The sequence below is a fragment of the Trachinotus anak genome, unplaced genomic scaffold (assembly GCF_046630095.1).
Source record: "Trachinotus anak isolate AG129_WGS33_773 ecotype Australia unplaced genomic scaffold, CSIRO_AGI_Tana_v1 ptg000007l, whole genome shotgun sequence".
Classification (NCBI taxonomy): domain Eukaryota; kingdom Metazoa; phylum Chordata; class Actinopteri; order Carangiformes; family Carangidae; genus Trachinotus; species Trachinotus anak.
In genome coordinates, this window is record NW_027273858.1 from 13,152,075 (window position 1) to 13,176,700 (window position 24,626).

Here is a 24,626-nt window from a genome sequence, read left to right on the forward strand (position 1 = left end):
GGTACTGAGAAGAGCGGGAGGGAGAGAAGGGACTGGAGGAGGGAGGGAGGGAGGGTCTTAAAGAGAGAAACAAGGAGAGAAGGAGGGGAAAGTGGTGGGAAGGAAGCAGTGAAGTGGCAGGGTTACCTTGAAAACAAATTTTCTGGTTTATTTGGAAATGTATTTTTCCCACTCTGTTTCCTTGAATGTGTCATGGGGGAAAAGAGGGGATGTCAAATCAACATGATACTAATGGTTATGCTTATACTAGGTAAATTTTGACATAGGTTTATTTCATCAAGTTGGGGAAACAAGGAAGAGAATTTAAAGAAAACTTAGTTCAAATCAGGAAATGACCACTGATCACAATGTATTCTATTCATTCTGGATAAAATGGTGATTTTTGGTCATTCCAAGTACATCGGCCCTCATCTGGTGTGGAGTCCAAACAGGTAACGACACAGCCCAAATATGCAGGATAAAATAGCTGGGAAGGATTCACTTGGGGTAGGATGTTTCGAGCAGGCACAATTAAATGTTGCCAAAAAAATGCTCAACTGACATTGCAATGGCTGAGAGATTACATTTTCTCCACGCTATCACTCTAAGAGATAACTCAGCAGCTGAAGCCAAGAATTAAACAATAATGCTCTCCAGACTGAAGTGCACCTAGCATTAAAGCCACCTCACAGGAACGTGATTGAGGGAGCGGGATTACTTTATTCTCATGAAATCTCTTCATCACTGTTTCTGATGTCTAGTTTGAGAACTCGGTCGACAACCTGCAGAGCTCTGTGATGCCCTGTGTGATGAGGCACTGCTAGTCAGGACGCCACAGGTACAGGGTAGAAAACACATTTGCACAAAAAGGAACAAGATTGCACCACAGCTCTGATTTCCCTTTCTAAATTCCCCTGTTGCACATAAAGCAGAAGGATGCGTACACGTCTCTGTGCTCTTCTCTTGTTTGCCTTATCAGGTGCACAGGCACTAGCCAATCACTCATCCCTGGTTCACCTCAACTCAAGAGTCATCAGTTACAGACTGATCCTTTAATCTGCTACCAAGGGGGCTCTTACCAAGTAGCTTTAGACTATTAAGGCCTTCCAGTGTTGTCATTCAGCGACTGTCCTCAATGATTCTTTGTTCCTGAAACAACAGCACTGGGAGACCTGGTTAGGGATCATGTCCTTAACGCAATAATTAGGGCTCCTGGTGGTTGGTCTGTTTGTGTCCCGATAAGGACATGATCCCTCACTGGCTTCCCATCTTACTGTGAATTATAAAATCAGCATTCTGTGGATGACCTTTTTTTTTTTCAGCAAAATTGTAGCTTACACAAAGTAATCACAGTATACAACAAAATCGAGTGCACCCCCTGAGCAACACCACTGAAATGATAAATGATTGAAAGTACTACAACAGTGATTTCCCAGCCCCAAGTAGTTTTGCAGGAGAGGTATCCCACACACATTGTTACACAATTACACAAGAGTTTGTAAAGAAGAATAAAGTGAAGACCTGAATCTTTTCGAATGGAGCAGCAAAGAGCAGCTGAAAATAATCATTTGTGAAGAATGACATCTCTCCAGTTTAATTTTATTATACTTTAATGAATCAAATATTTCTGTTTTTCAAATTTATTGGCGTCATTCTTCTTGGGCTTTTGCTAAAAACAAATATAATTGCATTATCGACAGGATTCATTACTTAATATTCTAATGATACTGACCAGGGGTGTATTCAGTTTTGCTGTGTACTGTCACATATAAGTCAGTGTCCATGTTGAAATACAACCTGCAGCCCACCATGTGCCTGTTATTGAACAGCTTTGGAAAAATTACCTTTTAGCACAAAAACATACTGAATCTGAATCTGAAAAGATGCTGATCTGAATCACTGACAGTATCCTCAGTGTCAGCACTCTGCCCCTCTGTCTCCATTGAACAGTATGTCTGAGATGCTTGTTCTGATTCATCAGCTTTAAAAAGAAAAACAGGCCGATAGTTCTGCTTTATCAGCTATCTTGAACTCAGGCAATCTATTACATACACTGCTATTGTAGCAGTTCTTGGCCTCAGTTATCAATCCTCTTTTCTTCCGAACTAACATGGCTTCTAACGTCTTCTAAATTAGTTCTGCCCTGCCAAAAATAATAGATAAGTTGCTAAGAAACATAGATAGATAGAAAAATGGGACACACTGAGAAAGGATCCTTGACAACTTCTTGTTTATTAACTCAGAAACAAGGCTGCAGGGTCTCGCTCACATTCCACAAACTTTGTTTCAATAAAGGAATTCAATAAACTGCACTGGGGACAGCTCTCGTGTCCATTTTGCATGCCAAGAAAAAACTTTTTTTGGACCATGATTTCTTTGCAAGAGCTGGTGTTATTAAGAATTCACTGAGGTCAGATTTGCCAGAGCATACTTGAGTAACAGTTTCCAACGATCACTAAAGGAAATGTCTCTTGTTCAAGTTCTGCGTCAATGAAAAAAAAAAAAACAGACATTTCCACACCAGTATTTTTCTATAAAAAATAATCACAGACAACAGAGTTTTTCAGTGAAAATTCATCTTTATACATGAATTATCAATGACAGAAACCTGGAAAAAAATATAGATATAAAATCACCCCTGCGATGAGGTGCTACAAGAGCCAGCTATGGGTGCATTGCCATTTCATCCGTCTCACAAACCCTTATGTTCCCTAAATTATGACAACTTAGGAAACACAGCGATGTTAAGTTGCCCCTAGATTAAATTCTGTGTCAGCCTGCTGAAACGATAAACCACTAAAGTAGACTAGGGGTGCTAGAGACAATGAATACGGATTTAAACACAAAAGCCGGCAGCTCAGTGTGGATTTACAGACAATATTTCTGCCAGATATAAAGATGGAGGAATTTCTGACAGGCTGCTCAGTCTGTAATGGCGCTCTGAGAGACCCCTGCTGGGAGAGTCAGCATATTACTGCTCAGTAGCTGCCAGCGGGGATGAGGGAGTTCAGCAATGCTCTCTGTTTTATTGTATGTATAGAAACAGGAAACCCTGGAACAGCAGCTTAAGGTCCAGTGAGTCTTTAACGCAGGATAAGATGTAATGTTAACAGCCAGGACAGCTCACCATTATTGAAACATCCCCTTTTACCTATTCTTCACTTTAAACGTATCTGAAAAACATTCATCAAATACAAAACCATAAAAATCATATGCTTGATAGGAACATTTTATTAAGTTTCAAAACAGGTTGCGCCATTGTGGCACAGGTCCTGCTTCTGGAGAGCTGGAGGCTCTTCATCAGAGGATGACTCACCATAAAATTGAGCAACTTCAAAGAAAAAAATAAAGGACAACTTAGAGGTTAACGTTTTCTCTAAATGTGATTATTTATTGGTTTTCAGTGCATCTGACACGTTTTTCAGATAGACCAGAAACCTACAACAGCAGAGAATGGCTATTAAATATCTCTTTACTGTGAACATACTGAACCATTGTAATAAACAGGCCAGAATGACCTGGAGCCGCATGTCAAAGAACAAAAGTTATGGAATGACCTCTATTAGCATTAACTGACTCAGCAGCCCCACAAACTCCTCCATATATTATCATGAGTATTGTACAGGTGGGTGGGATCTAAACAGAATGTCAGTACATAGAAAAATAAATACAGTTTGCTAAAATGAGGGCAAAATTCTTTTATCAGTGATTGTACCATTAAAAATCACGTTTAAAAAAACTTTTAAGAGGCTTTTCATCTCTTTACATTAGATTGAGTTTCTCATAGTTCTAGGGAGGAATACATAGAATAACTTTTACAGAAATTACTAGCTAAAAATATACAAGCACAGACACAAACATGAGGAGTAAAGCCAACAAAATGATTCTTCATAAAACATAAAACAGCGCAGTGTAATCAATATCTAAAGAATCTTTACATGTAGCTCCTTGGTCTGCAGCTTTCTTAATTGTGATTAAAAACATTTCTGGGAAACTTAAGTTAATACAAAAGTCTTTTTTTTTCTTATTTTACAATCCTGTCAAAACTTGTTTTTAAAATATTTTGAGTAGCAAATTTGAGAAGTTTTCTGCTCTCTGAAGAGAGGACCCCCAGATAGAGATTTCAAGACAACGCAAACAGTTCTGCAATGACAAGACAACAGATCCAAACCAGGCGCTTGATGATAATTTAGTGGATGAACTGGTTTCCAGTGTGCTTGCGTCAAACAAGATGTAGTACAGTATTAAAAACACTGTTTTCTAGCACTGAAGCCGATGGGCCTGATGACAGTGTGATGTCTGACACAGATGGATGACATTATATCGAGCATAGACTTACATGAAAGTTATTACCATCACAATAAGAATGATCTAACAGCAATACCTATACATTAATATACTGCAGGTTTCAGATGTTTTACAGTTCTTACATTAGCAATAATAGAAAAGAAAAAAATACAACGTCAATTCATAAGAAAAATAGATTGGAGTTAAGAGTGGAAAACAGTGCAAAGAATATTCTGGGGTGTTTTTGTTTGCTTGCTTGTCTGTTTATTTTTTAGAAATTGTTTACAAAAATTAAAAAAAAAAAAAAAGAATAACTCAAAACAAGTCTAAAACATAGAAAATGAAAACACACTTCTGTAGCGTCTGGTGCTCTGGTCCAGACATGCTGCGTACGCCTCTCTCCAGTACCTCAATGTTATATGTTGTAGGTGTAGGTGAGGGGGTGAGGTGTGTGTGTGTGTGTGTGTGTGTGTGTGTGTGTGTGTGTGTGTGTGTGTGTGTGTGTGTGTGTGTGTGTGTGCGTGTGCTAGTGTATGCACTGGTCTAGGTGTGTGCATGTCAGGGTTTGTGCGCATGTATGTGTGAGTGTTTGTGTGTGTGTGTGTTTGTGTGTGTGTGTGTGTGTGTGTGTGTGTGTGTGTGTGTGTGTGTGTGTGTGTGTGTGTGTGTGTGTGTGTGTGTGTTTAAGATTTAGCGTAGTGGTTCTCAACTCCGGTCCTCAAGCTCCGGCACTGTACAGGTTTTTGTTCCAACCAGGTCCTACAAAAACAAATAATTGAGTTTTTAAAAACCGAACGTTGAATTTTGATACTAAGAGTGCACACAGTTTTCTGCAGCCTGCAAAAAAATAAGTTAAGCATTTCTACCCTGTGACATGAGCACAACAGAAACAACGAGGTGCGTCGTCAAGGAAAACGCACGCCTGAGAGACCCGAGGTTGGAACAAGAACCCACTGACATGGTCGCCATGGCGAGCACTCGGACATCAGGACACGCCAACTTTGGCCCAAACACTGTGGTGAGCGATGATGGGGGGGATAAACACACACGCACACACACCGCCACCCCGCCAGTCTCACCACACATCTAAGAGGACTGACTGGAGCCGAGCAGACAAGGGCCAAGGCTGAGCACCACTGGTCATGTGCAACAATGTGAGGGAGCGAGAGTGGGATTCTACTGACCCTGTCGTTCATGTGACAGCAAAGAGCTCTATCAGTCCATGAGCTATCATCCCTTTCACTCTCTTTTTGTCTTAAAAATAACATAACGGAAAAAAACAAAACAAAAAAATTAATTGAACTCAAGTGCTCAAGGCCACCCTCCCTGACTCCTCTCGCTAGTGTGTTGGCTCAGGTGGGTCCCAGTAGGTTTTAAGCATTGAAAAGGGGGCTGACTGGGACCTCAGCACTCTACTGGGACGACTGAGAGTTGTCGTTCTTGCTCTCCTGACTGGAGGGGGCTTTGTTGTTCCAGGGCGAGTGTGCCCCCAGTGCAGGCGAGCTGTTGAAACTGTCCTCATCCTCCAGGCCATTCGCCCCATCGAACTGCGTGTTCTCCAGCCGCGTGATCAGACGCTCGTCCTCGTCACCAAACTCCCCTCCCATCAGAGTGGGTTCTCCCACCATCATCACGTCCTAAAGGGGACAGCAAGGGCCGGTACATATTATCCCCATAATACAGGGGTGTGCGCGGAATGACTGGCTGCACGGACGGGTTGCAACTGTAACGTTTTTTCTCCTAATCTCTAAGTGCGATCAAACTGGGTTCAATTCCAGCTTCACAAATTCATTTTGGCTAATGAAATACATTATCATCGATACTTCAAGCTAAGTTTTAGGGACCAAAGGACCCAAAGTGTTAAAATCCTGAGGCATTAGTGTTGTCAGGGCATTAACCCTGACAGTTCAGTAGTCCATGTGACGCCCTGCCCCTGTTCCAAGAACCAGGGTCGAGGGGCCCTCCCTACTGGCCAGCAGTGGGCATCCCTGATCCTTGAGTGCTGCATCACGGGAGTGTGTGGGGGGGGGGTTTCATTCCACCTCGGGTCTCGTTCACTCAGTCAAGCAACCAAGTAAGCAAAGACAGCAGTGCTGCATGAATCATGTGCTCTGATAGACTCAGTGGTAGCTCTACAACCAAAGTTGATACAGCGGATTTAGAAAGAAAACCTAACTGTCCCACTGGAAATCAGAGCAAAGTAACCCTACCCCATGGCCCCAAAATAGAGTAACCATTACATAGAGATGGAGGTCACTTGCACCCCCTCTATATAAACCCATAAACCTGCGGCCCCAGAGGACCAGGGACTGCCCATCACTGGTTCACATGAGGGGATCTACTAACTAAATCTAATAATCCTCAGTAGAATTACACAAATCAACCCCCCCCCCCCCCCCCCCCCCACCCCGAATCCAAACCCCACCTCCAGAAGCCTACCTAAGCTATTTCTACCCTGACCTTCCACTATACCTACTCCAAGGCACACTACCAACCCCAGCTACCACCCCCTAACCCGCAAATAACTTTCTAACCTCCTTGCCTTTCTTTCCACCCTCCCACCCCCCAAATCCTCCATCTCATCCTCCCATGCCTTGCTCAGCTGAACTCGGAGGTGAAGATAGTGGTCAGGTAGATGTAATGCTTACAGGTACCTGGCTGGAGAGTGAAAAGCTGTTGGCTGGACTCTTCTTTTTGCTGTTGCTGTTGTTGTTGCTGCCTCCGCCGGAGCTCACCGTGCTTCCGCCAGACACCTTCCTTTTCCGCCGCTTGTTTGGGGCTTGTCTGGCTGGCTCAGCTACAAGTACAGGAGGAGAGAAGAGATTTCATGATCAGGTAATCTGTACAAATCAGCTTTTTGAGAAAGTCAAAAATGCAACTGCAGCTGGATTTGTTTGTGGGTACTCCATGGTTAAAAGCGCATAAGGGCCACACTGCTGCAAATGCCACTGGCAATATCAAAAGGTGCGTTTTACCTGGAGGGGCTACCATTCTTTGCCACTTTTGGAAGAGGCAGGTCTTCAGGCAGTCTCTGGGGCTCAAGCTGTAGGTCTTATGCCTGGACATCAACTCTTGCATGGGCTCCAATATCACACATAGCTTTACGGAAGACAAAGAAAGGAAACACAGAGGCATGAAGTAGTGTTGGTGAACTGTGGTATGTATAGTTGGGTTAAAAAGGATAACATTATGACAAGGAAATAGGCTTACACGGAGGTAGTTGAGTGTGGAGTTGGACAGCCCACATCTGGTGATATTTTTAGCCAGCTGATCGAGCATCTGGGGATCCTGGATGGAGTTAAAAGAAGAGCTTAATAATTACATGTACAGGATGTGCATTTGAGTTTGTGTGTGTGTGTTGTTTTTTCAGTCTAGAACTCACATGCATAGCCAAAATGCTCCTTGGTAGGACCTCTCTGTGTTGTCTGATGCTGAAGTGCCACGTCTTGATCCGCATCATGTCATCAAACATGAACTCTAAGTACAGGCGGCCCTCCACACAAACCTTTTCCACAGGAGAGAGAGCACAGGTCAGAGGTCACGATGCCACAACAGGAGGAAAGACTTCTCCGGTGTGACATTAACCATACCTGTGTGAACATCGGTTTGCCATTCTGGGTCACCATGGTGCACTGGTCACAGTCGAGAGACACAAAGTTACTGTGGAAGGACTCCTTTGGGTGCTTCAAAACATAGAACAGCTCAGTGGCGCCCCCTTCAAAAATACTTCGAAAGTAGCGTGGAATCAACGTCCTGCCGATGGCTGCGGACAAAAATGGTCAATAAATCAAAATTAATACACAAAAATTGAACAGAATCCCCCACACAGGGAACGTGGGAGGTTACAGTAGCAGAAAATTTTATTCTATAAATAGGATCAAATTAAAACTAAAGCAGAAAGGATACACATTATGGTTTTAACAGTTATCTAATGATTATGTTCTCAAGAAAGATATATAAAACATTAAGATAAAAATATGTAGAAATTTGAAGATGACATACATCACTACTTACTGTCTTAACATTTAGAATAAGAACCTGCAGAATCTGAATCTAGAATCTGCAACCTGAAACTGAAGATTATCTTACTGTATCGTTTGGGACCATCTTCCAGACAGAAAGTGATGGTGAGCATGGCGTCATCCTCAAAAAACTCTGTGGTGAAGGCATCCCACCAGAGATTGTCACAGTCCTGAAAGCAGAGGAAGCATCGTGACTCTCAGTTTCTCATTCCTTCAAATGTGACAGTAAAACGTTGTGAAAATGATATGTCTAATACAGGAAGAAGACACATTACAGATGCTACATGTTCTCCATTTTCATATGGAACAGTTCTGGTTCAGGTTACCTTTCATAAAACAACCTAAATGGGTCACATGTCAGAAGATGAATGTCAACTGTCTCTGTCTACAGAGAGGTGAGGAAGTTAAGATAATATAAATAAACAAAAACATTCATTAACTGTTCAAAAAGAAGAAGCAGAAATTCATATTTCCTAAACTGTACCATTTCTATTACCCTATGATAGCAATCCACACAGGATGGGAGGCATGCAAGCAGCTCTGATAGTTTCCTAAAAGATGACTGTTTAAAAGTAATTGTTTTGTTGATTCAGTGAGGAAGTACAAACAAAACAGAAGTTGAGAGGGTAAACTTTTTTTTTTAAATGCGGCATGCTGTTTATTCAAATATCAGGTGTTGTGCTGGAGCTTAAACATAACTGCATTTAACATCCCTCCAATCTACACAGGTTATGGTGCACGTATTTGTTGTAGTGTGTAGACTGACATTCACAGAAGAGAAAGGCTCGTAACGGCTACTCAGTTGTGCGCTCAGTTGGCACTCCAATTACGTTTTAGCCTGGTTGATCAGATAATCCTATTAGACTCTGAATGTAAATTAAGTCAGTGAGTTCTCGATCTTAATTTCCCCACAAAATCCCTAGCATGGTTAGCTACACAAAAACAGCATCTGGGGGAAAATCTGAAAACATGTTAACAGTAAGTAGTTCACAGAAGCTGCAGAATGTAGCACGTATTTGACAGTAATCACAACCTACTTGAAAATGAAAACCCTATATTTTATACTGCAACAATTTGGCGTTGAAGTCTCATTACTCTCTGTGTAAATGATGACATGACTCTCACCTCTGTCCAATTCTGTAGCCTTTTGTTCAGCTCATATATCCTGTAGTCTGTCTGGTTCCCGTACGGTGTGGGTCTCCTGAGACAGAAAACACCATTCAACACTGCAGAGTCTGGGCTGCTTCAGTGACTTTTCCACACCCGCAGTGGCCAAGAGCAGGCTCAAACTGGAGTTAATTGCAGGTGAATTTAATGTCTATATTTTTTACATGAATAGAGATATTATTCCCAGTGTAAATGTTTAATAAATGACTTCAGAGCTAGGACAAACTATTAAAGCATCAGTGTACTCACCCCATTCCAGGCTCCATGTATGAGGGGGGGTACATGGGTGTAGGCCTAGGAGGAGAAAAAAAAAGGACTAAAATCAGCAACTATTTTCTAAGAAACCAAAGAAACACTAAGCATTTGTGCTTTTCATTCTATATGGCAAATGTATTACATTTTCTCTCCAACATGGAGCTTCAGGTAAAAATAGAGCAGCGAGGTACAGGAAAAACAGGTTAAAATATTCAGCGCTTGTGATAAACAACAACACATTTAGTAAGTACAGTAAAAAGTAATAATTTTGTCTGTCACTTTTAATTAAGCTGAATGTTGCTTCTTCTCTAGCTTTACGATTTTAGGCCACACAATTAAAACCAGTCTGCTGCTGGGTGGAGAGATCCAACAGCCCGATTTGAAAAATATAATTTGAAACACACTAAAATATAAGTCATAAAACATCAATACACATCATTATTAATGAAAAAACTCAACATCTAGAATAGACATGTGGTATTCTTCTGTAAAAATATCTAGGCCAAGAAAACAAATTATGATATTAAGATGTAAGAAGTAAAAAGGAGGCACCAGAAAAGTAATAAATTACAGGATTTGATGACTGAATTAAGGCAATAGATGTCCTAGTTTTGGACATATTTTCTTTTTCACAGAGCATCTCATGTCCTGACAGTATAACCCAGACCTACCCCACATCTCTGTCCAGCATAGCGCCTGGGTGGAAGGGGGGGAAGCTGCCGCCGTTGGGGGGCTCCTTAGGAGAGTACAGCTTGAATGACTTTGACGAACAGCCTGCACACATCCAACCACAGGGCAGAGGAGGAGGAGGGGGGGAGTAAAAAGAGCAGAGATTTAGAGGAGATTTAGATTTAGCTCATTCAAATCACAGCATCATCTAAGTAATCTAATGTGGGATGATTTTGTTGAGATTTACTCAAATAAAAGCATGCTGCCAAAACAATTTCCTGCTGCTTTCATTATCTAATGTATCTTCAATCTAGTAAATGGACAAGAAAACAAATCATCAGGAGCGGGAAAAAAACAGCAATGTTTATTAGCCTACAGAAAATCTGAGAAAATAATCAGTGAGATGGGAGGATACTAGCAGAGGAGATGGTCTGGCATGTTCTTTGTGTACCATCCGTACCATTACAGGGAACCCTCTTCCTCGCATACAGCCCATGTGATCCTAACCATGCTCATCTGTTCTGTGTGTGTGTTTCTCCCCCTCTAGTTGCCTCCTCTACCCATCCCCCCACTGGCTACCCTGGCTGTTGTTAACCCTTGTCTGCCCAGATAAGGAATTCACGCTCAAACAATTCGGGGCTATGAGAAAACATCTATTCTGCATCTCCATTCAATGAGACCTCACACAGACATGGACTGCGTGTAATGAGGTCTGACCAAAGATATTTTATACACAAGCAGACAAAAATGGCGGACTGGGATGTTTGAGAAAAACAAGCCCTAGAAATTTGACCTAGACTGGCCCATCATAACCACTGTGTAGTTACCCTACTTTTTTAGCACAGATACAAGTACATTTTCTAGAGGAAAATGTGGTAGTGATACATTCATAAAAAAGTAAAAAGGAAATGGATGATAGAAAATCCTGACAGTTTCTGTGTAAGCCCACTTGATCATGGTGTTCGAGCATGCTTTGCTTGTAAATCAGGTATTCCCAAGAGGCACCTGAAGGCAGCACAATGTTAATTCCTCACTTTGACACAGTCACAATTTATGCAAAGCAGTCAGTCACTGTCAGCTTGGCATATGAAATGGTGATTCTAGCAAATCAAAAACAGACAGGGGAGAAACATGGACTCCCAACAGGGGTCACTTTAATGCAGCATCAAACCTGTCTTTTTTTTTTTTTTTTTTAAATCTAGTCACATCACTTCTGGTGAAATGATGGATGCCCCACAGACACATCACTCCACAAATGGTGGTGGTTAAAGTCACGACAGACACAAACGAAGGGAGAAAGGCATGACTTGGGGTTAAGTATGCCTGCGTGAACTCTCTCAGCTCGTTCAACAACTACAACTCCTCCTTAATTCACTTTCACCCTTTTCTTCCTTACTTCGGTATACCCGAGAGAGTCATTTCAGGTCATGTTCTCCTCCTCATTACCATGGGGGTGAACCTGCTCAATGGTTCTCTATGCATTACCTCTGACCTGCAGACCCACCCCCCAACACCACCAGTCATTAGCCCCAGACAGCATTCAACCCCATATGATCTGAAGTCTTTGTTCAGTCTCATGCTAATGAACATTGGGCAAAACTGTAAAACATAATTCCTCTACAATCAAACATGTTCATAATCACAACATTTGCTATCAAATAAAACAGATGCACCTTATAATCTCTTATATAATACCTGCATATTCTGAAACAATCTGCAAAATTGCTGACACACAGATTATTCTCAACACACAAATGCACCCAAAAAAAAAAGCCCAGTCACCAGAATTAAACCTATCTACACAACATCTGCAGATTACAGGTGCCAGTTAAAAAGAAGCATGTGTGTAATAACAATTTCACGGGCCAAACACAACGTCTTCATGAACGACAGGCTCAGGAGGCATCCTGAGTTGAAGTACACATGACAAATACAGATGAACGAGCCTGACTGCAGCCTGTGAGCAAGCTTTCATATAGCAACCTGAGTAAGATCGGAGGAGAGCTTATTATGCATGATCGCTCTAGCATAGGTGAACTTTAGATAAATTGAACTGCTGCAGTTTAGTCCGCCCAAACTGTTCACTGCGAACAATAGAGCTGCATCCAGAGGCTGGCCCTCAGCCAGTAAAACATCCGAAGCAATGTGCAGAGACTCCCAACACACTTGCTCTGCTTCTTGGCGTCTACTTAAGGCTCGATCTGAGGACATGCACCGTGGACATTTTAAAGTAAGCCGGTGCTTGCTTTACCATCCCGGACCGGGCGTGAACTGAGCCCCAGGGCCGCGTCCGTTAACGGTTCGCGGAGGACGGATGCCATTGCTAAGCTATTAACCTAGTTGCTAAACTACCGTTATCATCGCCACTCACTTATAAAACCCCGTGTTTGTTTACCAACTGTTTTCCAGCGGTTTATTGTGAACCAGCGGTGTCGCTAAAGCAGCAGCAGGGGTGAAGCTGTAAGTTTGAGTTACCTGCAGAGAAAGGTCCACCGAAACGCGGTGTTGCTCAACACCTCCGCTCGGTGTTTCTAGCCAGCTAGCCTCGGTGCTAGCCGGAGCGGCTGGATGGGGAGAGCTCCAGCGCCGGCCGCTAATAATGCAGTCCTACGATCCCAAACGAGACGGCAGGCGACGCTGAGGAAAACGCTCCCGCTAATTCCCCTGGTCCCGGTTAAGTCTGCAATCCCCGACTCTATGTTTTAAATGTCATTTGTGTTGGGGACGCTGCTACCTATCTACTACTACTACAGGACCCTTTGTTCCTGCCAGGCGAGACACGAACAAACAAAGGCCCCGCCTCCTCCGGGCTCCTCCGCCCATCCCGACACACAGACCCGGACAAACAAGGCCTACCTCTCTAGCAGGGGCCCACAGTTTGTCCTGTTCTGGATCCAGTGGCCCCGGAATGATACAAGATGGGTCCCAACTGCGAGGAACAGATATCAGCCTATTTTGCCCCCAAACATCCATATTGTGGATGGACAAAATACATCATTATACAGTCTTAACAGCATCATACTTTATCATGTGTCAGCTTGTTCCAGCTCTTCTTGAAGCTATATGATGCTTACACTGTGTCAAACAGTCAAAACCAGCTGGGCTCATGTTTTTGTCACTGCCTCATTCTGTAAAATCCATGAGCACTTGAAATATTAGGTATTTTTGAACACTTTGGGATCTTCCCTATAATTCAGATGTTTGGTGGGTCTGAACAGACTGCACGGCCAAGGTTTATAATGAGTGACCATCTGGCAGGACAGTGGAGTTTATTAAGGTAACCCTTTGCTTTTTCATTGTAACAAATCTGCCTGTAGATTAAAACTATCACTCTGCTCTGAGATTTATGACCTGCTTTAAATACAGTCTTTAAAATTGAGTATAATAAAGCTGGCCCCCATAAATCTAAACATGAAGTCATTTTGAGGTTTTTACCAGTTGACATTAAATAACTACTCAACAGAAACTCTAGGACCTACAAGGCTGATTTACAGGACTGGCTTGTTCTCCAGGTTCAACAAGTTGACTTGGATTTATCGTCATTATTGTTTATTTAAGTCTGCATTTGCTAAGATGTCTCTCAGACATGAAATCATCCTCAGTCATCGTTGTAACTTTGAGGCAGTTTAAGTCTGTACATACATGCAAAACTTTCTCCGTTATAAATAACATTTTATCTTATGTTGTCTTGGACCAAAGGATTATATCCTGTGAAATCTGCACTATGTGAGAATATTTTCCAACTTGGTGCATTTATTAAGCTTTTTTATGACAGGGGCATTAAAACCTAATTCAGTCATAATAATCAGTGATGAGGAATAAGGGGGTAGTGAAATAATTTTGTCAGGGCTGCTGGAACTATGTGAAATAGCATTGGTCATCCAGTACAGTACAGTCTGTCCTGACATTAACAATCACAAAATGGAAAAAAAAAAAATTACCTTGACCGACCCTTGATTAGAGATGTTCTGTTTACACTGTTCAGTAAATCTGTGACACCGACTTGTCCCGTAAACATGCTGTTTAAGCCAACTTTGTAAAGCCTTATGAAAAATGATCGCCTTGGCTGATGACTCAAATCCTTTAGACCACAGTCTTGAGCCTGTCGTAGCCCAAGATTATGTAAGGGTATAATCTGCGGCCTCACTTTTAATCAATAACCACTCTAATGTTTACAAGCAAATATATTTGAAGTGGTCTCAAAGTGCATTTAAAGTTCAATTTGTTGAGGCTTTCACTTGAGCCACCAGTCAGCTTGTAGAATTATATAAGCCAGGAGCGCAGATGAGAGAAGTAAAGCGATGCATTTTATTGAGAGAGTAAACACATCTCACCCACACCAGTCACTCTTGCTGCCTAAACATCACATCAGGCACAGAGTATCAGCTTCAGCTTGGGTCCACCACTCAGATCGGAGAAGACACAAAAATATCTAATGTGAATTGTGAGCTGCGTCATGTAGAAAACTCTAATGAGTTAACCGTGTAACTGCTTGGAGCCGGAATTTCATGTTGTAACGACACAGGTGGAGTGTATTTCTTCCAATTTTGCTTTTTGTCAGACTGCTTCCATGACCTTTTCTTGTTACCACAATGTTGTTCAGCTAATCTAATATGATTATTTTCCTCCACTCTGTTAAATTGTGGAAAAAGATGCAACTTAAAACCTCTTTAAAGTAACAGTAAAGTAAGTGTGGTCCAAGCAAGACATATGTTTTTGTGTTCATGACAGAAAATAGAATATTAAACAGTTGCAGGGGGAATAAAAGAAAGCGTTTTGTGATAACATAAGCCCAGATCTAGGACGTCTCGTTGAAAACAGTGATTCCCCAGTCTCCTGTCTGTTCAGTGCTGATGGACTGACACAGGGAGACGTGATAGAACAGCATCTCCCTCTGCTGGCAAACACTGCAAACATCTTCCTCATACTTCAGAGCAGAACATGGAAGAATTCAACAGAATGAGCTTCCAGGAGTTTATACTGTACTCTATTCACAACTAATATAGCATTTTTAAAATGAAGAAGTATAAAACCTCTTATTTTTATCATGCAGTTAGATCTTTAGCTTTATCTGACTCTTCTATGTTTATAATAATCAATAACTTTACATCCATAATAGTGCTTATATTTTAATACTGAGACCTCCGAATGAAGTCTGCCTTATCTGCATTATTATTATTACATGAACCTAATAAAGATGGCACAAGGTGTGGGATATCATGCATTACTGTGGGGGTGTTTCCCTTCTGAGAACTGAATCCTGTTTCATTTGTATTCACTAACAGTCACATTTAGTACACACATGCACAGAGAACCTGGCAAGCAGGGCTGGCAGGCAGTGATAACACTAAAGGAAGAATTGGAATATGGCAGTCATATACAGCAGAGCTAAGTCCTATTTTAGTCACAGGAAAGCTGGTCTTGTACTACACAAGATCTGATGTACCCGCTTGTATTAATAGATCTCGAGCTCTTATGACCACTTTTCATGTGCTGTTTTATGCAGAGTTGCGTTGCATTCACACCGAAATGCCTTTCATGCATTGTCATTTAAATGAATAATGTGGTCTCTGTTACAGGAAAGATTTTTAATTATGTGGTCCATTACTCAAATGCTGGTACAGTTAGACAACTTTTACACTCGAAGAAACTGGCCTTGATTTTTAAAAAATCAACCAAAGAAAAAAAAACAAACACAACAAACCTTCACACATATTGTGTGCGTACGCAGACTTATGACAGAGAGGGCAAAGAAAATCTGAAGAGAGCGCCAGTGAACAGCATGTCCAGATCCTTGTTGCTGCTTTTCTAGACGCCACAGTGGAAGCACAAACCTGTCAGGGAAACAGTTGTGACACCTGACTGGTAGTGATAGCAACACAGCGGCAGACAGAACTAACACAGGCTGCACCCAGAGGATGCTACTGTGGCTTGACAGGAGGAAGTTAAACAGCATGTGTTCAAGATAAATTGAAGGATAACAAAAGACAGCTAGTGTGTGAATGTCGACGGTTGACGTTGTGGACATTTGCAAAGACAGATGTCACTGATTTGAATCCAGACAGAATACGCTAGTCCTTAAGGTATGTGCTATATGGGCTCGCTGTTGTAGATAGACAGATAGGATCCGGTGCAGTTTAAACCGTGAGTTTGGCCACTGAACCCCATTAATAAAACAGTCATTTTTACTGCTTCTCTTGTTGTGTTAACATCCAGGGAACATAATGACGTGTGCTGCAAAAAATATCTCAGCAAAACCTCTAAAATGTGTCTGTGTAAACCCACCATAAAATAAAATTTACACTCGTATCCTTATCATACTGCACAACTCAGCTTTAACGTCTCCTCTTAAACTAAACAACAGAGAGACAGACTATAGTCATGATGTTATTTAGAGACTAATCTTGAAGCTGCTCCACTGATAATGAATAATGGAACAGCTATGACACAGCACTTGATTTTACCAGAATGTGGACGCTTTATCTAACTCAAAACATGATGCCCTACATTCAAATGATGCCCATTTTAATGTCAAATCTCAAACACAAATTCCATAAACCCAATGAGTCACTTTCAAACAAATGAACCAACTCCGCAAACTGCACCCCCACCTGCTGACATCATCTATTCAAGCCCTGATGCTCAGATTTACAGTTTAGCCCGACTTTACTGTCCAAAATCACTGGCAGCACAATATGAATTCTGTTTTATGGGAGAAATCTCTTCAACAGAAGCAAAATGTCAACATTTGCCTTGATTTGCATATCCTCTCTCAAATCTAGTGGGTGCCATTCGTGGTCTGTTTGCACAGTTCATCCTTGACACCAACCAGTAGCCTAAACAGGCTGGTTAACTCAAGTCACATTTATAGAGTCTAATGATGGTTTGTATTTATACAACAAGGCTGAGCCTTAAATAGCATTGAAGCCACATACACACACACACACACAGGTGGCACAGAGATACAGCACGCAGCTTTCAAACAACTGTGCGGCTGTCCTCACACCTTTTGTTTTCAGCACAGCTCTATTTCAATCTGAGCACTGTTACTGACATGTTCTACCTCAGTATCAGACCTGCTTTCATGTTGAAAGACTCTGCAACGTGCACGTCTCTCACAAATAAAGGTGTGCTTTGATAGAAAATCCTTTTTTTTCCCTTCCCACGCATTTACTATCCCTACCCCCCCCCCCCCCCCCCCCCCGTGTGGCACATGCCAGCTTTCCTCTGCCATCCTGTCGGCCTGCAGCAGATGTGACATCACTACAGCTCGTCTCCACTCTGCCCCACCACCCCCCACCACCCTCATCTCTCTGACTCCCCAGCATCTCTGTCTCCCACGCATTCCTTCTTTCTCTCTGCCTCTGCACACACAGCCATTTTGATCTAGCAAACAAGATCTGAGAGACTCACTAGTATCGAGAGAGAGAGAGAGAGAGAGAGAGAGAGAGTGAGAGAGAGAGTGAGAGAGGAGGGGACGAGAAGGAGAGAAGAAGTGAAGAATCGAGGAGGAAAAGAAAGAGAGGCACGGGTTTTCAGTGCAGTGAGATAAAGCTGAGGCAGTCATGTTGTTGTGTAACGGTAATCAAAAAAAAGAGAGAGAGAAAAAAAAAAAAGCCCTGGCTGTTTGGCTGCCATTTTGGCTCTGCTTTAAGCCACTTTTCTCCAATCAGGAGCCATGTGACTTTCTGCATGAAGTAACAGCACTGTTACTGCAAAAGGCAGTGGACGACGGATGAGGGAGTGACAGAGGGGGAGAGAGGGGGAAAGAGGAAGAAGGGGAGAGAGTGAGATGAGGAAGGCAGAAACGGGAGGGAGGGGTTAGAATGAGATGGGTGAGAGACGGAGAGAGTGGTGAGCGGAGGGGAGTGCATGGTTGAGTGGGTACATGTGAAAATGGAGGGTGGGTGGGTGAGTGGGGGTGGGTGGGAGGTGGGGGGGGTATCTTCAGCTCACAGGCAATCTATTTTTACCATTTAGTCTGAACAAAGGATGTGATTGGCTCCACTGTGTTAGGACGGATCTCCTTCATGCGGGGAACAAAGCCTTAAAAAGGCTGATTCACAGCAAAGTCACAACAACAGCAGGATGTCACAGGGTTGTCAATGAACCAGACAGACAGGAGAAGTCTGCTCCTTATTATGGCTCACATTCTCCCACATGCAGGCAGACATGCAAATATGCTCGGTTCGTACTCCTTTATTCAATAATGTTCTGGCCCGATGGCAAAACAAAGATGACCAGGACCAGGTGAAAAGAGAAAGTGATGTTAGAATAAGAGAGGATTTTTCTTTTCCAAAGCAGAAACACACACAAAGGATGGGGAGGATCTTCCATCCACCACCATACAAGAATGTAAACAAACTAGCTTTCAAATATAATGATTTACAGCACACGCACAGACAGGGAGAGAGAGAGAAACTGCAAACCAGTGTTGATCAATGTTGCTCCATGGTTATCTGAGATCCACCAGCCTAAACTTGTCCCAGCAGGATCCCGATGAAGGTGTGTGTGCGCTAGTGTACGTGCATGGTGCATTATTTGCACGCATGCCTGCATGTGTAAACCAATTGTGTGCGTTCGAATGTTGGTGCACAGCATGCACATGGCAGAGCTCTCTGGTGGACCTTCGCTCTCGGTTGCATCTTTGAAAAACATATGGATGTCATTAAAAGTTTCTGTTCCACAGTAGAGTCTGTCAACAGAGGGAGCGAATGAGGCAGAGATACTGGAAAACTACAGGAGGGAGTGAGGAACGATCTGAGAGGAGAACATCAAGCGGAGGCCTCTCTAATATTATTCCATCTGATAGCTGACTACCAATGAATCAGAGCAGCCCCATTAAAATGATACTGACACCCTAATTCAATCTGCTCTCTCTGAGATCCCCCCGAGCAGATGCTACGATTCAATTTCTGTCTGTTACTCGCTCCCTTGTGCTGCACAGAGCCCGTCCCCTGGCAGTGTGAGGCTTTTCACTGTGTGCAAGGCAACTGTCTCTGTAGCCTGCCTGCTCTCACTGGGGTACTGTTAAAGAGAAATTGCTCCTAAGTCACAAAGGACCAAACACTCTATGGGAGAGAACAGATTATAAGATCCCCTTGATAAAAACTGCCAAAACATTTAGCGTTGCCAAAGACTGACATGTGCAGACAGACTCAGACAATACTAGGTTTCCCTCCACTTAGTCTGATACAGTAGCAGAGTGCGGACACTGAGTACCAATAAGAAACCATTAACAATGGCAGTAAATCATACTTTATGCAGCCTTTATTTAAAGCTCAGCAGATCAAGAATCTTGATTCCAGGAAGAGTCAAGCCAAGCGTAAAAACTGCGTGAAAAAAAAGAAAATATGCAGGAATGCAAAATGCAAAGTCACAATGACAAAGAGCTGTCTATTATCCAAACAGCAGCTTAACTCCGAGCAAATTCAACTCTCAGTTAAATCTTCTTAAGTACCCTCATCAATGGTTTCAAGTCATTAACAGAGACCTTTAAACCATTTTACTGTGAGTAAATTAAACTACTTCTGCCTCAATCAGTTCTGGGACAAATATGAAAACATAATTCCAGTGACAGCAAGCAATGATTTCGACCAACTCTACGAGACGTACATGAGCACAAATAATCAAGAAGCAGTCACAGATAAAGCTGAGAAAAAGAGTCAGAAGGAGGGAAAAGAGTCAGCAAGTGGAGTACTTATTGATATCTCAGTGTCTCTGTACGTGGCAAAACTCAAAGAGCCATTGATCTGCTGCACAGCAAGCTAGCGTGACTGAGAGGGTCTGCTGAACAACTTAATCCTAAAGCGTGGTAGCCTCAGTCTATAACCTCGTTTTAGGACATGTGTTGAAAGTGTAGCATGGCTTCACCATCACACACATGCATGCACACACAGACTCACACAGCTTGACGCTGGCCCTAGGCGGCTTTGCAGCACTTTTACATAAGTCATCTTTCTGACAGCACCACTGAGCACAGAGACGGAGGAGGAAAGAGGAAAGAGGGAGAAGAGAGACGGAGAGGGTAAGGGAGAGAGAGAGAGATAGAGAGAGAGAGAGAGCAGGCACTCACCGGGACAAGCACAACCTCCAACAGACATCTTCTCACATGTTGGGCTCTGCTCTGAACGAAACAGCTGCACTCCGTCCACACGCTGCTCGCATGGGCCAACTCTGAGGAAAACAACACAGACAAGGGGGGTGGAGAGATAAGAGGGAGTGGTACAAAGCAGGACATGTACACCACAACTACACTCCTCTCTCTCTCTCTCTGTCAGAGGCAGGAAGTTGGCAGTGGTGCTCTAGCTGCATCATTAATAGGCATATTGCAACACAAGTGGGAGGGAAAATGAGAGAGGAGTGAAATAGGAAGAAAGAGCCTTAACGGTATGTGAGACCAGAGTAAGTAATATGGATTGGAGGCAGAGGTGTGTGTGTGTGTGTGTGTGTGTGTGTGTGTGTGTGTGTGTGTGTGTGTGTGCGTGCGTGCGTGTGTGTGTGTGTGTAAGGGAGAATGCAAGAGGGAGGCAATTAGAGCAAAGGAGAGGAATAAGAGAAAATGCACAAGGTGTGTGTGTGTGTGTGTGGCAGTGATGCATCGTCTATTTTTGCCCGTTGCTGCTGTGGGAGATAAACATACTCAGTAGGTGCCCAGAGGCAGAGGGTCATTACTGCCAAACAAACACACACATGCACACACACACACACACACACACACACACACACACACACACACACACACACTCACACACCCTGCCTCGTGTATGACAGATTTCCATCTCTCTTTCCGTCTCCCTCTCTCACCCCTTCCTTCTGTTTTCCTGCTGCAGAGAGAAGACTGGTGTTAATCACTACAGACAGTATCGATTAAAAATGCAAAGCCCACCTGGAGCGCAGGGACACTGGAGACCCATGGGAGGCAGGAACAGCGCGCACGTACAAACGTGCACACGCTCACAACCAACAGGAGCTGCATGTAAACAGTCCGACTCGAACTACAGACTGTTCGCCCAGCAGCCTCTGCCTCGTCTCTCTCCTTTCGACTCCTTTCTTGCCTCTTAATCTTACTTCACTCCGTCACTTTAATCTCCTCACGCTGCTGATATTACCTTGACCTTTCTGCAGCTTGATGTGGCTTGATGTGATTTTGTTTCATTTCCTTTCCCTGGTCCACGTCTATGGTTTCCCTTCCCGTTCATCCCATAACTTTTCTTGGCTGGAGCGTGCCTGTTCTCCGAGCCAATAATCTCATAATCTCACACTTCACTGCACCAACACACGAGCACATAACTGACTCCCATGAGCCGGATGTCTTTGTTGCTCATGATCCTGTCAGACGGATGACAGACCGAACCATATCACTGAGTTATTGTGACTGACTGCAATGTTAAAAGAAAAAAACAACTTCAGTGTTAACTGACAGCAAGAAATACAAGGACACATGTACAGTATCATGAAGTATAGTGGTTCCTGGAAAGATTATAGAGTAGCGCAACAAATGTGAGCAAATAGAAATTAAAATTTCATTTAAAAATATATTCACAAATTAAATGTTATATGTTGCAATTGAGAGTCTCCTCTCTGAGTTGGAAACATAGTTGAAATAGTAAAGAAGTCATGAGTAAATCGTTAAATTGACTGAAAAAACTATTGAGAAATGGTTGAAATAGATGTGATGGAAGATGGTGAAAAGGTAATTAATAAAGAGATGAGAAAGTTAGGTAGATGTGATAGAAATTAGCTAATAGCTAGTAGCTAAAAGAAATTGGAAAATGCCAAAAAGAAAACACTACAAGTAGTCTAGTGAATAAAAAGTAACGGATAAACAATTGAATTATATAGCTAAAAGTTATGGATAAATGGGTAAAAATATATCCACCTTTTTTCCCCACAGTTTTGTTTAACTGTACGAAAAAAATGTTGTAACTTCATCCACTTTATTAGTGTTAAACATGTGGTTGAGAATCAGTTTGTTATGATGTCAGTGACAGGGTACTGTGGTTCATCTGACGAGGCCGTGGAGGAACATCAAACGCAAAAAGGTTCAGAACCACCGGCCAACGTGCTGTATGTGTCCTGCACTGACGCGGGAGAGACAAGTGAGTTGAAGCCCAGTTTAACGACCCTCAGATCTCTGTTTTCTGTCACTCACAACCAATATACTAACAAAAGACAAACAACTGTCTCCACTGAAACGAAAGCTGACGGGGCACATTCCCCGCACACCAGCGCACTGGCAGAGGCATCACATTTAAATGTCATAAACGGCGTCAGACACTGTTCTCAGGACCGAGACACAATGAACAACCCCGTGGGCCTCCTCTTCTTTTCCCCTTACTTGTCTTCTCCCCCTCCTGCTTTTCATTTCCCCCTCACACACACACACACACACGTTTTGTCTCTGTCTGTTTCAACAAGGTCTGTCTCTTTCTGAGTCCTCTCATCTCTCGCTGCTATTCTGTCACCGTTTGGTCCTTTGTACACCTTGTAGGTCACGATCTGCGGGTTTGACATTTACAGAAGACTCTGCTGCTGTAAAATGGACAACTCTGAACAAAGGCAGATATGAGAGACAGAGAGCAGCACCCCAACAAGAGAGGGGGGGGAAAAAAAAAAAGAAGAGATAAAAGCGAGAGAGAAGAAATAGAGGAGGGGTGTGTGAATGTGATTTGGGAAATGGCTTCTGTTTCCAGGAGAGATCAGGCTTTGAAGCTGAGCACTTCACCACTGACTGCACTGTCAGGCACTCTCTCTCTCTCTCTCTCTCTCTCTCTCTCTCTCTCTCCCTCTCACTCTCCTACTCTTGCAGAAACAGAGATTCCCGCTCTGTCAACACATCCACACATCCCTCAAAAAGCTCCCTCGGAATAATGAAGTTCCCCCCTCCGTTCACCTCCTTCTACTCCACTGTGGGAACCCTCAGCAGCAGCAGTTCCACAACACTGTATGACAGTCAGCAAAGTGCCTGCACACAGATGCACTGACTGCCTGACTCACTGAGGCTCGCGTCTGCTCAACACTTGCTCACATGCACTGACAACCTTGTTTTTTCCCCACTAAGATCCCTAAAAGGCTCCTGGTGTCACACTTGTTATCTCAGGTGAGGTCATGCCATCAATGCTTACCTCTCAGTCTTTTGTCTTTGCAGCTGTTTTGCCCCCCCCCCCCCCCCTTTTTCTTTTCTCCACACTCTCTCTCACAGACAAACACTCTTAAACAACCACCTCCATCTCGCTGCTTACCTTTGTCTTCCTCTTTCCTCTGCACCCACGCTCGCTCGAAAAAGTCTGCCTGGGTCAGCCACGCAGAAGAAACCAAGCCGGGCCAGCAGAGAGAGAGAGAGAGAGAGGGAGAGAGAGAGAGAGAGAGAGAGAGAGAGAGAGAGAGATGAACAGATGCAGATAGCAGACACAAATGGAGGGGGGATCTAGCAGTTTGCAAATTGGATGATGAGAAGGAAGGAAGGAGGGAAGGAAGGAAGGAAGGAGGTGGAGGAGGAGGAGGAGGAGGAGGAGGAGGAGGAGGAGGAGGGGAAAAGAGGAGGGGGGGCAGCTCTCAGCTGCACTGGTATGAATATGACGCAGAGGCAGCAGCCAGAGCCACTTCTCCTCTTCTCTCCTCTCCTCTCTAGCCCCATCCCTCCATGCCCACCGAGAGAGAGGAGAGAGGGGGAGAGAGGGCACTGTATCCATGGCAACGGCAGAGCAGCGGTAGGTAGCAGTCAGGGAGTGTGTTGGGGCACAGTAGTGTTCCTCTCTTTCTCTGTTTTTCTCAGAAACAGGGGAAGGCTGTGGAGGAAACGTGAGCAGCAGCGGATTCTTTAGGGCATGACAGGTAATGAGAGGCAGATTGATTGGGCCTGTTGTGTCTCAGACACGTGGAGAACAGAAACACAGGAGGCACATGTTAATCCTACTGTAAATGTAGAGAAGAACAGCAGAGAACCTCCAGCATCAGGTAATGGCATAAGTAACTTTGACACTTTATCAGGACAGGGATGGTGTGAAACGCTGCAGGCACAACGATGTGAGACAGTGAGCAGTGATTCACAGCTTCTCCAAAACTAAAACCAGAAAACTGTGTCTGAGCGGAGCTGAAAAAAATTAGCAAGGCAAACAAGACTGCAAATGAAAAGATGTCTTGTTGTGACCCTGCTGCAGCTGTTCAGGACATGTTTTTATTTAAAGCGATGCATACCCCCCCCCCCCCCCCCCCCCCCCCCCCCCCCCCCAGCAATTTAGGGTT

At 43.4% G+C, this 24,626-nt stretch overlaps 1 protein-coding gene across 7 annotated transcripts; it reads right to left on the reverse strand.

Annotated features, from left to right (window-relative positions):
- Window positions 1–3,343: 3,343 nt before the first annotated feature.
- ldb1a (LIM domain binding 1a) lies at window positions 3,344–23,813 on the reverse strand. 7 transcript variants are annotated; one of them, XM_071480690.1, is made up of 13 exons: window positions 23,624–23,799; window positions 20,455–20,555; window positions 10,382–10,484; window positions 9,705–9,749; window positions 9,414–9,489; window positions 8,356–8,458; window positions 7,857–8,029; window positions 7,649–7,771; window positions 7,477–7,554; window positions 7,242–7,365; window positions 6,915–7,063; window positions 4,923–5,025; window positions 3,344–4,856 (listed from the first exon to the last, which is right to left on the reverse strand). In XM_071480690.1, exons 2-12 carry the CDS (start codon window positions 20,480–20,482, stop codon window positions 4,972–4,974), a joined length of 1,056 nt encoding a protein of 351 aa, XP_071336791.1. In that variant the 5' UTR covers window positions 20,483–20,555; window positions 23,624–23,799; the 3' UTR covers window positions 3,344–4,856; window positions 4,923–4,971. The 7 variants fall into 7 exon arrangements, with proteins under 7 accessions (XP_071336791.1, XP_071336794.1, XP_071336790.1 ...); XM_071480693.1 differs by having other exon boundaries at window positions 6,921–7,063; window positions 23,624–23,782; XM_071480689.1 differs by having other exon boundaries at window positions 3,344–5,025; window positions 23,624–23,798.
- Between the last annotated feature and the right edge of the window lie 813 nt (window positions 23,814–24,626).

Bases quoted from the DNA above. Each gene is read 5' to 3' on its own strand.
- ldb1a (XM_071480686.1), bottom strand. From the start codon at position 20,482: ATGTCTGTTGGAGGTTGTGCTTGTCCCG. The intron at 10,485-20,454 runs GTGAGTGCCTGC...GGATGTGTGCAG, and splicing joins TGGAGGTTGTGCTTGTCCCG to GCTGTTCGTCAAAGTCATTC. The intron at 7,064-7,241 runs GTAAAACGCACC...CTGTACTTGTAG, and splicing joins AAGAATGGTAGCCCCTCCAG to CTGAGCCAGCCAGACAAGCC.